Below are 13,311 nucleotides of genomic sequence, written 5' to 3' on the forward strand. Positions count from 1 at the left end.
GTTTGGTTTTTCTACGGTCGTATTGACGACAACTAGCTTCAGCATGAGATCATACAAAAGTCCATTCAGCTGAATATGATATTGAACAAAGATTAAAACCATCGCTGCATTTGAATTATACTCACTTTCACTTTCAATTTCTCACTCGAGCACGGATTTCTGCTCAAGATTAATATCATCTATCGGAATAAAAACTGCAACAACAACAAATACCAATAGTAACGGAATCAAATTCTGCTATGTACTGTACGACTGTTATTTTGCCACCCAAAACAAGCAAGCAATAATAACTAGATATTTCCTCTGGAATTCAAGTCTACAAAAACAACATCACGAACGATATTCTCTATCCCATCTTGTTCCAAACCCATTATATCCATCATCATCGCTACTGCTATCATTTATTCTGTAATTTTTCAGCTCAAAAAATCGTGTTGTCAAAATATCAAACATGACTGTTTTTTTGATATGGTTTATAAGTTTACGGCTCTAATCAAGCGGGATTTACCAGCTATAATCGATCAAAAAGAACCCACTGTTGGAACAGCTCTTATAACCTTGAGGCAATCATCAAGATGGCTATCTGTCAACGCTGTCTTCGTTTCAATGGTGTAAGATCAGAGATCGTGCAAGATGATAGAGGAAATTGGGCATGTTCAGATTGTGGTCTTATAGATGAAAATGTAACGTATCAACATCAATACGTTAGTGTTTCAAATATAGTCGGAAGTATAATGGATGAAGATAGTAGATTACAGATTAGAGAATATCCTGATAAACTTGAAAAGAAATTTAAAGTGAGTTAAGTATTCGCCAACAATTATGTATCAATTCTTCCAATGAAAAAGCATTATTTGATAACTGATATTTGATTATTTTGTTATATCACAGGAAGAAGTTGAAGCTTTATTCGATTTATATCTCGGTATCAGCTCACCATATAGTAGTTTACTTGGACATTCAGCACCTACATTAAAATATGGTGCAAAACAATGGTTTGAAAGGATAAGAGAAATTGAAAAATTACAACGTAATAGAATTAACAAATTAAGTAGATCAGAAAGTAGAAAAACAAGATATTTAGTTGCTATAGCTATCAAATTCGCTGTTCAAGAAAGTCATTTGATTTTACTTCAAAATCAACTTCAAGCTGCTGGTATAAATAAATTGGATAGAAAGTTACCTTTATATACCAAAGGTGACGATAGTGTTAGAAATCCAACCTTGAATGAGATTTTTGTAAGTCCTCATCCTCAATCACCTTTTTGAAATGAAAATATGTATATGCCTGTATACCAACTTGCTTGTCACTCACTTGTAGCATCGTGGGAACACTTTTGCTCAAGACAGTTTCGGTCATCTAGATAGCGATCAATATCTGAAAAAGATGTTCAGAAGATATTCGAAATGGGCCAACTTCTCTCTTACCATACTTGAATCAATGCTTTTATGGGTTATGCAAATTACCAAAAGATTACGATTCCTTACCGAAATGCCACACGAAGAAAGATTGTTACATCTTAAAAGTAAACCTAAACTTAGTAAAGGTGAAAGAGAATGGTTTCCAAGTGATTTTGATCAATTCTTAGAATTAGATTGGGATGACATTTTACCTCATGCTTTTCATTTATATCAATTTCAAGAATGTTGTAGATTATGGGGTAATAGATGTAGTCCATCTGTAGCCATAGCATTAACACAATGGGCTATACATAGTTCAAGTGGAATGATAATCAATCAATACAGTGCATTACAATCTGAATTAGCATCAGAATATGGTAGAGCACAATGGGTTGCAGCAGAAAGATTTAGAGAAATGAGAAATATGTTAATTGGATGGTCAACTTCTATAAGTCTTGACGCAAAAATACCATTTCCACAAATGCCTTTACCTTCAAAAGGTGGATTTGGTTCTGGTACAGCAGGATATAAAGGTGATAATAGAAGACCTATACCTGAAGTTGAATTAGCTGTTACTTCATCTACCGTTATAGTTAAACATTGGAAAAGGATTTTGAAAGTAAGATTAAAGAAAAGATTTAATGTAATGAATTATGAAGATGAACTTTGGTTATCAAGAAAATTATTTGTGGTTTCAGGTGGTTTATATCATTATCAACAACATCCACATGCACAAATAACAAGACAACAATTGTCAAAAAAACCTGAAGTATATGCGACTCCGTCAGGCAAGAAACCCCGAGTTTCATACAAATTTAAAACTCAAGCTTTAGCTGCTGAACAAGCGATCAAAGATTTCGAACCTTTACAAAGAGCTAGAATGATTCAACCCTCACTTCCATCTTGGACTCCAAATGGTATAGTGACGGGATATCCTACTTCATATCCTATAACTACGATCAACGGCGAAACACATCCTAAAGAACAACCACCTTTCGATTTCGTACCCCCGCCAGAAGAGAAATCTCTACAAACAATGATTGACGAGCCTGATCCCTCGTCTGAAGAGTATGATCAGAATGAAAGCGATGACGGCGAAAACACGACAACTCCGACGTATCACGGCAAACATATTTCCAATCTCGCTCAAATCAACGCTACAGCTGAATCGAACGGGAAACAGCCCTTCGCCTTTACGATTGGACCCGCTGGCTTCAATATTGATACAACAACAACTACAGACAACGCTCATCCACAAGTGTACTCCATGTATGATGCATCATCCGACTTCTCTCACTCCTCAGCTTTGATGTCCAGGCAATCGTCACAAGAATCAAGAACAGGTATGGGGTCAGCATCCGAAGCTGAAGGGGTAATACGGAATCCTAATGCAAGATCACCAGTTGCGGTTCAGCTTCACACCCCTTCAAGCAGTACTATTCCCTCTTCATCCCCGTCACCAGGAAATCGTTTCCGAAAAGCTTCTACACCATTACGAGTGGTGCCGTCCAGCTCATCGAATACCGGAACATCGCAATCTATATCATCAGTGACGACGTTTTGCAGTACTGAAGAAGGGATGGAAGATTCTCATGTTGGATTACTTATCAGAGAAAGGTCAGAATATGTGCAGTTTAGAGCGACTAATTATGAACAATCTGGTGAAATGATGCCTCCTTTTATTGAAAATTATATATGGAAATGGATTAGGAAACAGGTAAATAATGGATCAATGCCTAAAAAGATTACACCTGAATATCTCAAAAGTATAGGTATAATGGATTGCGATGATCCTTTCAAATTAGATTTAGGTAATTGGGTAGAAAGTAAAAGAGAAATTTGGAGTGCATTAGAAAGTTTATTGAGATTAGGTATAAAACCACAAGAATTACCTATTCAATTTATACCACATTCACTGATTTCTACTAAATTACTTTTAAATCATTATAATAACGCAAATTTATCACTCTACCCAGAAAATCAATTAATAAATGACGATCAGATTGATGAAGAATTAGAATTTCTATGTTCGAAAGAAATTGATGAATTACCAGAATCATATTTTACAACTAAAGATCAAGTTAAATTGAGAAAAGCTAGATATGATAAAAAAGACGGTATTTGGGATCTAACCTCTTTAGAAAATGAACAATCAAATTTGAATAATAGCAAAAAACGTAAAAAGGATCAACGACAACAAATTCAATCTCAAGTTCCATTATACCGTGATATAGATCTATCGGATATCGATTATGATGATGACGAAGAGATTGAAGCAGAGGACGGAGAAGGATATCAATTTGGTGAATCTTATCACAATGAAGAAGAAGAAGAAAACATAGATATGTCTTCCAATTCTTGTTATAACCCAACTCCAAGTTCGACTCCATCACTCACCCCTTTCTCGGCGCCGCAGAATGCTGAAGAAGGATCAAGAAAACAAATCAGAAACGATGTATTTCACATTAGGAATAATTTGATCTTCACTCCAGGTCGAAAAACTGAATTTGCAGGTATTGCATCTTTATTGAAAAAGAAGCAACAAACCACTCAACCTGACATCCAAGGTGAAGCAATGGATGAAGATCAAGATTATGACGATGATGAATATCAAGATACAATGGAAGATGTAGCAATTCACAACTTAGTCCATAATGATTGGGGAGGTATAGTAGGATTAAATTGGAACGCTATGGGATTTAACGAAGAGATATATGGTACTGCTGCTGGGGGCGATGACGAAGAAGAAGATGGGGATATGAATAATAATGGTAACAATGAAGAATTGAACGATGTGATGCTTGGTATAGATGGAATTGTTACAAAGGGGAAAAGGAAGAGGGTATCAGGTACGACGAATATAAATAGAAATGTGGTAGAAAAACCTAAACTTAAATCGAGGAAAAAAGTCAGAATCGAAGATGATGTTTCTACCACTACCACCTTTACGCATGATACTGCCAATGTTACTGCAAGCCAAAGAGGGGAAAATAATCGTAGTACGAAAAAACGGAATACTCCTATGGACACTCTTGATGAAGTGGATGAAGAAAATGTTAATCCGCCGACGAAGAAAAAGCTTAGAAACAATACCAGAACAAAGAATAACGCAAATATAATTAATAATGAAGTATCTCAATGATAAACTAAAGATGATGTTGTTCTCAATAATAATAACATTCACGAAATTAACGAAAATTATGAATTTGACGAAAACGTAAACCAGATTATGTTACCTTAATTTTAGAATTGCCACTTGTACAAAATGAAAAGGGTGGCTAAAAATTTGATGGTAAACAACGAAATCATTAATGAAGAAGCACTGTATCTTGTAATCTACATTGCTACTTTTGCTATAATATTACAAAAAGAAACTTGTGCAGTACATGTATACTTTTATATCATGCCGTGTGTATCATGTAGCTCATATCATTTTAGTTGTCGTCTGGTCGAGCACCCTGTATGGAATACAATTTCCGAGGACTATAATATGTCCTCCAGATCTTCTTCGCCCTGTCCTGTTAAAGCAAAGGATGTCTCTTTGACATCATCTTGTCGGCAATGTACTGTAGAATACAATCAAGCAAATTGCATATTAAGGCATTGCCTGTCCTTCGGATGGAAAAAAACAAACAACTTTTGACAAAGCGGCAAATGATTAAAGGACTCTTTTTTGGATTTATACTGATATCTTCGGAAATAGAATTGAGGAAAAAGAAGCTTGGACAGCATCCTAAAGGAGGTTCAAGCTCAATCTGTAATCTTCTCGGATCATTTTTGAATGTTAGGTTTTGACCTCCCTTGTTTATCTTGATACGCATTGAAACGAAGGAGACCATCAAGACAATAATAGAGTCTCGAACAGACATCAGTGAATACATTATAAACAAATAATCCAACTTGATTTCTTTATACATTTATACGTTTATCTATAATTCCAACTCTGAATAAGTTTCACCATACAAACGTAAAGCAAACAGTATTCTATCCATTGAATTATTATAATGCCAGAATTAGTAGAGTTTCCTTGTGATTTTGAAGGTTGTCAAAACAAAATTCTCAATATCAATTCACTGCATTTCATTTGTGAGAGGATCTATTGTCTCGATCATTACCATAATCCAGTATATCACAAATGTAAAGAACTGAACATGATTGTGAGTGCACCATACTTATCCAATCCATAACATTTTATGGTACTTCGGAAATTTGAAAAGATGCATGCTGATTAACATGACATTTCATCATGATACGTTACAGAAAAATCTAGAAGAACGTCTGGAAGTACAGTGGAAAATGGCTGATGATACTAGAGAGAAGCATGTAAGTGTATCAATCAATCCTTCAAGTCTGATCAGTCCCGCTTCTGCAAGTGCATCACAACTACTAACCAGATTGTTTGTATCAGTTTCAAAGTATACTCGACCAAGTAGTGAAACATCAGGATCATTTCACCAAAGAGCTCAAGATTCTTCGGCCCAATAATACATGTAAATTAACAATACCAACACTTCAGAAACTCATCGAAGACCACCTGAGGAGTTGTTACAATCTCCATATCTTAATCACTTTTGATGATGGCGTGAAATGGTTATTGAGAATTCGGCAAAGAACACATCATCGACCACCTACTGAACTCGTCTTAGCTGAGTTGAATTCGGAAATCGCCACTTTGAATGTACTTAATAAAACTGGTTTACCTGTACCAAAAGCATATTCTCCACTACATCTCGATGGTAAAATGTCAGACGATAATGAAGGTGAGATACTGTTGTCATCATGTCAAATGATCTAGCATGAAAGCTGATGTTACTTCTCCCATCGATCGCATACAAACTAGTACCGCCACTCGACTACTTCTACTATGAATTCATGAAGGGTAAACCGTGTAAAGTAGAGCAAGCGAATTATTATGGTAGTATCGATTTGCCCGAAGAAGAATTAAAGCAGTTTATAGAAGAATATGCAAAGTTGCAAATCCAAATATCAAATATAAAATTACCATATAAGCAGATCGGTTCAATCTACCCTTCAAAAGTCAAAACTACTCACAGTAAAGGTAAAAAGATAGACGATACTGAGATTGGTCCATTTATAGCTAGAGGAAGTTTCATGAACCCCAGTCCACCTTACCTATTAGGACCTTTCACAACTCAAAAAGAAAGATATTTAGCTCATATTGATACTACTTTACGTTATATCTCAATTGAAGCTCTTTATGAAGAAGGTGTAGAAAATGGTATAGATGAATATCTTTGGCATTTGGAATTAAGAGAATTAGTTTCAGCTTCGAAAAGATTGGAAAAAATACCTCAACGATTATATATCAAACATGCTGATGAAAAAGGCGATCATCTAATGATGAACGATAAGCAAGATGTCATTGGTGTTTTGGATTGGCAATGGTGAGTTTGGCTGTGATGCGTATTCTACCTGTTCCCTGGTCGCTGTATCTCGCTTATCCACGGAAGTAGCCACAGAACCGTTCACTGATATATCTGAATTCTTACTACTTGACAGGGCCTACGTTACAACTAAATCAGAAGCTTTTTCGACACCATACATATTCAATAGACGCTTATTTTACGAAAGAGGTAGCAATGGTTTTTCGAAAGAGGAAGGAATATTAGTCGATAGCTATAATAGATTAGGCAGACCAGATTTAGGAAAGTGTGTGAAAGCAGGTAAAATTTACACTAGACTAGGTGATATCGGTCATTATAGTAAAGCAAATAAGAAATCGGGCTATAGAGATGTTTTTGGTAAAGATAAACCAGCTGATTTGACTCCACCTGAAGATGATGTGGATTGGAGAGTTTATATGATGAAGAGACATGCTGATAATCAAGGTCTCAGGGATTATATGCAAAAATTTGAATGGACGATCGAAAAAGCGGAAGAAGCAGCTAGATTGTGGCATGTCGAAGAGCAGGAAAAGAGGGAGCAAAAGGGGATGGCAAGAGAAGAAGTGAAAACAGGGGAGCACACGAAGGTACAAAAGTCACATGAGGACTAGAATATTAAGAATACTTCGGTCGTTATTTCAGTATAAGTTGCTACATGTATAAATCTCAGCCAATGCATTCTAATGACTTTAATAGTAACTGAAGTGTTAACAACGATTCACAGACAGGTCGGATTCCTTATTTCAGCTAAGAAAGCCATTTTATTTGAAGTGAGATAAGTTATACATGCTTTAACTCAACTACGGGCATAACAGCTATGTGTTCTGTATAAGCAGTTAGATATCAACCGCCATAAACACCTATCTAACCAACATATATTGTATTCTTACCAAAACAAAACAGTACATCCCGATACCTTCAAAGTGGGAATTTGGGTGAATACCTAATTACTTTTTAGTATCGTCTGTAGTTTCATTTGTGGTGTTATCGTCTGCTGTATCGTTGTTTGTGGTATCTTCATCATATTCGTAGTCTGCATCAGTATAGTAGTCTCCTGTGGGATCATCATCCTCAACATCTGAAGTGACATAACCATTATCTACGTCATTTTGGTCTGTAATGAACAACGTCAGCGATAATTTGGTCGAATATTCTTCTTGAGTCCAAATCCTGATTCGGTTTAGTGCCACTCACGTTTAGCACAGAGAAATCCAGCATATCTCTTGGTAGATCCATACTTAACGACTCTGCATTGGAAGCAATTATCGTCGTGTTTGTGAGTTCTATATTCACAAAGATCAAATCAGCTAGATTGGATCGATCTTCAAGTTTACATACGGCATGTTTTGACTTTGAAATTCTGTTGAAATTAGATGTTTATTACTATGTACGATTGACGTGTGTGAGACTTGTGAGTTGGTATTTGGAGATGAAGGGATAGGAAGATTTTGCATTTTCAATCATGCCTTATATACCTTTTTGTCGCAGTTTACATCTTGTAGCTACATGCATGGTACGAGAGAATAAGAAGAGTAATCAGAACCATGCTTAGAGAAGACTGTAAAAGAAGCAACATGTACTTTTTCACATACACCTCAATGTGGGCTTCCACCGTCGTGAACATGCGGTATTGTGTGTAGGATAGAAGAATAGACAGCATTGTATACATGCTTAAGGTAGTTTCTCTTTGACTGAGTCTATAAGAAGTTAGAGGATAAGAAAATAGAAGGTCACTTTATTGTAATGTGACAGATCGTCTGGGAAATATCGTTGACTTATTTATGTATGTATGTGCATACTACTGTATGTACAGATGATACTGTATATTCGACTTGGGTACAGTAGCTTTTCATACATGAGTGCCACATGTGCAAAACAGTTGTTTGATGGTGCATACAGTATCATGATCATATTATTATTGTCCGAAGCGAAAGGCACATCGGCTATTCATCGTTTGATGGTGCTTGGCAACATGATGGTCTAAGCTTATTCCAACATTGATCGATTTGGCATCCTTTGCTCCACGACTTCGCTTAGATACGTTGAGTAACCTCATTGCGGTTTGCAGTTTTCATTGAAAACCTCTATCTGAGCTCCTGCTGATCTTTCCATTATACTCATGCAATTGATACCTTGATCAAATTTCTTGCACCTTTTCAACCCAAATATATCGTCGCTTCTACCTCTGAAATATCCAATATGCCAGAGCTGATTGAATGGCCTTGTCAATTTCCGTCATGTCAAAATCAAGTTTTAAGAACTTTTGCAATATGTGATACCTGTTTTGAAGTTCGATGTAATACACATAATACACCTGAAGATCATGTGTGTAAATCATTCAAAACCAGAGTAGGTCATTTAATCGTTTCCTCGGGTCGACATTATCAATCAGAGTGATCACTGATTCAAGTTTGCTTTTTGAATCTGATAGAAGGCTTTTGAGAAAAAAGCTAACGAATCTAAACGAAGCTACGTAAGTTGACTATTTCCTCTGCGAGAATGTCAAATGATGACGTAGATCTGACTTGCTTTGTTTCTTACATGCATAGCTGAAGAACGTTATCCAGCAAGTTCGTCAATGCTCAAATATCATCACTCAAGAAGTGAATCAACTCAATCCTCATCATCAATGCAGGCTCATAATACCGGATAATATCGATCAGCTTTTGAAATCTGGACTATTTGCTGGATTCAATGTACACTTTGCTATCACCTTTGATGATGGATCAAAATGGCTTCTACGAGTAAGACAAGACCGTGGTCACCCTCTTCCAGAGGTGATACGGAAAAGCAATATTCAAAGTGAAGTGACAACACTTAATATACTCAAAAAAGGAGGTATACCAGTACCAGGCGCCTGGCTTCCACCTTCTTTCGAATCGCACCGCCCTGCAGCTAGAAAAGGCAAGTCATACTATCTCTTACAGTATCGAATATCCGCGTTTGTCTGACAATCATAACCGATAGATATTCCATTCGACTATTTCTTCTACGAATTCCTCGAAGGTACCACTTGGCAGGTTCCCAAAACTCCTTTTTTCGCTATCGATCTTCCTGAAGATAAATTAGTCAAGCTTATCGAAGGTTGTGCTAAAATACAAATGCAATTATCGCTACTTTCAATTCCGGTAAATGAGATTGGGTGTCTCAGCTCTGACGAAGCAGGTAAACTCACTGTTGGTCCTTTCATCGCTCGAGGTTGTTTCCAAACCCCCAAGTCTCCTTATTTGTTAGGGCCTTTTGGAACAATGAAAGATAGATATTTAGCTCATATATATGCAGCACTTTGGTATATCGCTGCTAATGCCGTTAGTTGGCAAAGTCCAGTTGATGCTTACATTTGGCATTTAGAATTGAAAGAATTAGTAACAAATTCTCAGATCCTTGCAAATCCAGTAGAAGAGGTTTTCATCAAACACGATGATGAGAGAGGCGATCATTTCATGTGGGACATTGAGGAGAACATTGTAGGTGTATTGGACTGGGAATGGTAAGCTGAAAGTTCTCTTCATGTCTCTCTTTATCAAAGTGAAGTTATGCTCGCTAATTGAGATTGTAGGGCTTATGCAACCTGTAAAGGTGAAGCTTTTGCCGCACCACACATCTTTTACGAATGTCTTGCATTTATTAGAGGTCAAAATCAATTAACGAAAGAGGAGAATATTTTGATTGATATATATGAAAAGAATGACCGATTGGATTTAGCCGATTGTGTTAGAAACGGAAGACTATATCAAAGGTTAGCTAAAATTGGTTTATATAATCCAGCTTTCACTAGAAAAGGATTCATGGAACCTTTTGGTTTAAATCCCGCTCCTGAATTCGACCCTCCTAACATTTTAGTAGACTGGAGAATATACATGATGATGAGATATCAAGTTAACGAAGGATTACAAGAAATGTTGAAGAAACATGACTACTCGATTGAAAAGGCACAAATTGAAGCTGTCAAATGGCATAAAGATCAAAAGGAACAACAAGAACAGAAAGAAAAGAAGCGCAAGGAATTAGGAGAAGACAGAGGAAAGGTCCAATAAATAATTCAAAATTCCAAAAGGTACCTCGGTATGCATTTATGATTCGAGAACGAGAAACATCATTGTTTAATCCGAAAAGATCCAACGCCACGGAGAAAAAACAAAAGACTTTGACGGTATTTGTGAGACCCCATTTTGCGTAAGCGATTTAAGTTTATCCACGCTCCGATTGATTGATGGATTGATGGATTGATTGATTGATTGATTGATGAAAGAATGTCTTTATCATGTTTGTTAACCTTTGTTTCGGCCTTGAAATCCTGCACCCCGAAAGGAAGGGTATAGTACTGTATGTACGCTGTCATTTAAGCGAGATTTGATCCTTAGAGCGTGTTTCAAGCGTCATTCCTAGAACAGGAATTCGATGTTTGGCTCTTCATTCTTTAATTACATTTGGCTATTTTCCCAAACATAAATCATCTTCAAGACTCAAAGTTTTCAGCAGAATATACACACAACATGCCAGAACTGATTGAATGGCCATGCGACTTCCCAGCTTGTCAAGCTATCGTCTTGACAAGTGGAGCAATATGTGAATTGTGCTACGAAGTTAGGTGTGGAACACATGATACACAACACAATCATGAATGCTTAACACTTGACACTCAGGTAAGATGTTCATACCTTCTTCCGGTTGTTGTAAGCAGCTGACAAATGGTAATCGTTTGATACCTACTTTTAGGACCTACGGTGGGAAAGAAAACGTGAAAATAAACGCTTATATGTCAGCTTTTTCTGCTATCAACTCGCAATGACTCATTTCACTGCACAATAACTGACCTGAGGACTCATCATAGCTCGGTGACCTTCTTGAGACAGTCCGCTTACATCCACATACCATCACTCAACAAGCTAGTCAGCTCCATTCCAACATACCATGTAAACTTGCTTTACCGGATAATGCCGACCAATTACTAGAATCTGGATTATTAGCTGGATTCAATGTTCATTTCAAAATCGATTTTGACGACAATACTCATTGGCTTCTCCGGGTCCATCAAGATGAACGTCACAGATTACCTAAAGAAATAAGAGAAAGCAACATAAAAAGTGAGGTTACTACTCTTAATATACTTAAAGATGGAAATGTACCTGTACCTAGAGCATGGTTGCCACCGAACTTTGCATCAAATAGTGGATTCGAACAAGGTAAGTTTTTCAACTTTCTATGCATAAAAAACCATAATTGAAACGAATTTTTCAATAGAACTCCCTTTTGATTACTTTTTCTTCGAATTCATTTCCGGTGAAACTATGAGAGTCTCGAAACATCCATTCTTTTCCGTCAGCCTCTCCGAAGATAAATTAGCTCAACTCATAGAAGGTTATGCAAACATCCAAATGGAACTATCAGAACTCAAACTTCCAGTAAAGCAAATTGGGTGCTTGACATCTAGTCCTGATCAAAAAAGTGTAGTAGCTGGACCTTTTATAGCTCGAGGATCTTTTCAAAACCCAAAACCCCCTTACTTATTAGGTCCGTTCAATACGATGAAAGATAGATATCTTGCGCATATCGACGCCGCCCTCAACTACATATACGTTGGAGCTATATGTTGGTGGGCTCCTGTTGATGCTTATCTTTGGCATTTGGAGTTGAGAGAATTGGTTACACATAGTGAGATTTTAGCTGAACCTCTGGATGCAGGAGATCATCTAATGTGGAATGATAAAGGTGATGTCGTGGGTGTTTTGGACTGGGAATGGTAAGTGGTGTAGTTCAATTTCGATAAATACTATATCTTTATCTGTTTGGTAGACGTTGACATATAGATTACATCTATTAGGGCCTATGCGACCAGTAAAGGCGAAGCTTTCGCATCGGCATATATCTTTTATGATATGGTAGAATATATTAGAGGTGATAATTCACTTACCAAAGAAGAAAAGCTGTTAAATGATATTTACGAAAAGCACGATAGAAAAGATTTAGTAGAATGTGTAAAGAATGGTAGATTATATCAAAGGTTAACTAGAATAGGTCAATATGATCGCTTTTATCTTAAATCAGGCTTTAGAGAAGTTTTTGATTCATCAAATTCGATTCCAAATTACGATCCACCTGAAAATGATGTTGATTGGAGAATTTACATGATGAAGAGATATATTGATAACGAGGAATTAGGAAACCTTATGTCGAAACATGACTGGTCAATCGAAAGAGCAGAAAAAGAAGCTGACAAATGGTACAAAGAGCAAGAAGAAAAGAAAAAGGACACAGCGGAAGAGGAAGAGAAAAAGCAAAATGAAGAGGGAAAAAAAGACGATGATAATGTCAAATTGGACACCGAGAAAGAATAGAACATTTTTACGATAACGTAGGAACCGAAATGAAGTTAGTATTGTAATATGTATGAATTAGGTAATGATGATAGATGAATGCATTTATGAGAAAGTGACAACACCTATTGATACAGATACTTTTGTTAAGGAAAGAACCGTAATCCTATATAACGCAATGTGACTTA

General features: G+C 36.6%; 5 protein-coding genes across 5 annotated transcripts; 4 read left to right on the top strand and 1 right to left on the bottom strand.

The window, feature by feature from the left end:
• Positions 1–575: 575 nt before the first annotated feature.
• On the top strand, positions 576–4,543 carry L201_003063 (uncharacterized protein; the record flags this gene model as incomplete). The annotated part of the gene is made up of 3 exons (XM_066218824.1): positions 576–797; positions 892–1,239; positions 1,322–4,543. 3 exons carry the CDS (start codon positions 576–578, stop codon positions 4,541–4,543), a joined length of 3,792 nt encoding a protein of 1,263 aa, XP_066074921.1.
• Positions 4,544–5,697: 1,154 nt separating this feature from the next.
• On the top strand, positions 5,698–7,417 carry L201_003064 (uncharacterized protein; the record flags this gene model as incomplete). The annotated part of the gene is made up of 4 exons (XM_066218825.1): positions 5,698–5,724; positions 5,810–6,161; positions 6,242–6,806; positions 6,922–7,417. 4 exons carry the CDS (start codon positions 5,698–5,700, stop codon positions 7,415–7,417), a joined length of 1,440 nt encoding a protein of 479 aa, XP_066074922.1.
• Positions 7,418–7,753: 336 nt separating this feature from the next.
• L201_003065 (uncharacterized protein) lies at positions 7,754–8,260 on the bottom strand (the record flags this gene model as incomplete). Its single annotated transcript, XM_066218826.1, has 3 exons — positions 7,754–7,920; positions 8,001–8,089; positions 8,145–8,260. 3 exons carry the CDS (start codon positions 8,258–8,260, stop codon positions 7,754–7,756), a joined length of 372 nt encoding a protein of 123 aa, XP_066074923.1.
• Positions 8,261–9,005: 745 nt separating this feature from the next.
• On the top strand, positions 9,006–10,843 carry L201_003066 (uncharacterized protein; the record flags this gene model as incomplete). Its single annotated transcript, XM_066218827.1, has 5 exons — positions 9,006–9,155; positions 9,238–9,279; positions 9,356–9,563; positions 9,774–10,296; positions 10,366–10,843. 5 exons carry the CDS (start codon positions 9,006–9,008, stop codon positions 10,841–10,843), a joined length of 1,401 nt encoding a protein of 466 aa, XP_066074924.1.
• Positions 10,844–11,302: 459 nt separating this feature from the next.
• Positions 11,303–13,144, top strand: L201_003067 (uncharacterized protein; the record flags this gene model as incomplete). The annotated part of the gene is made up of 5 exons (XM_066218828.1): positions 11,303–11,452; positions 11,526–11,567; positions 11,641–11,992; positions 12,051–12,549; positions 12,631–13,144. The coding sequence occupies 5 exons, from the start codon at positions 11,303–11,305 to the stop codon at positions 13,142–13,144; spliced, it is 1,557 nt and encodes a 518-aa protein (XP_066074925.1).
• Between the last annotated feature and the right edge of the window lie 167 nt (positions 13,145–13,311).

This window comes from Kwoniella dendrophila, chromosome 3 (genome assembly GCF_036810415.1).
Source record: "Kwoniella dendrophila CBS 6074 chromosome 3, complete sequence".
Taxonomy (NCBI): domain Eukaryota; kingdom Fungi; phylum Basidiomycota; class Tremellomycetes; order Tremellales; family Cryptococcaceae; genus Kwoniella; species Kwoniella dendrophila.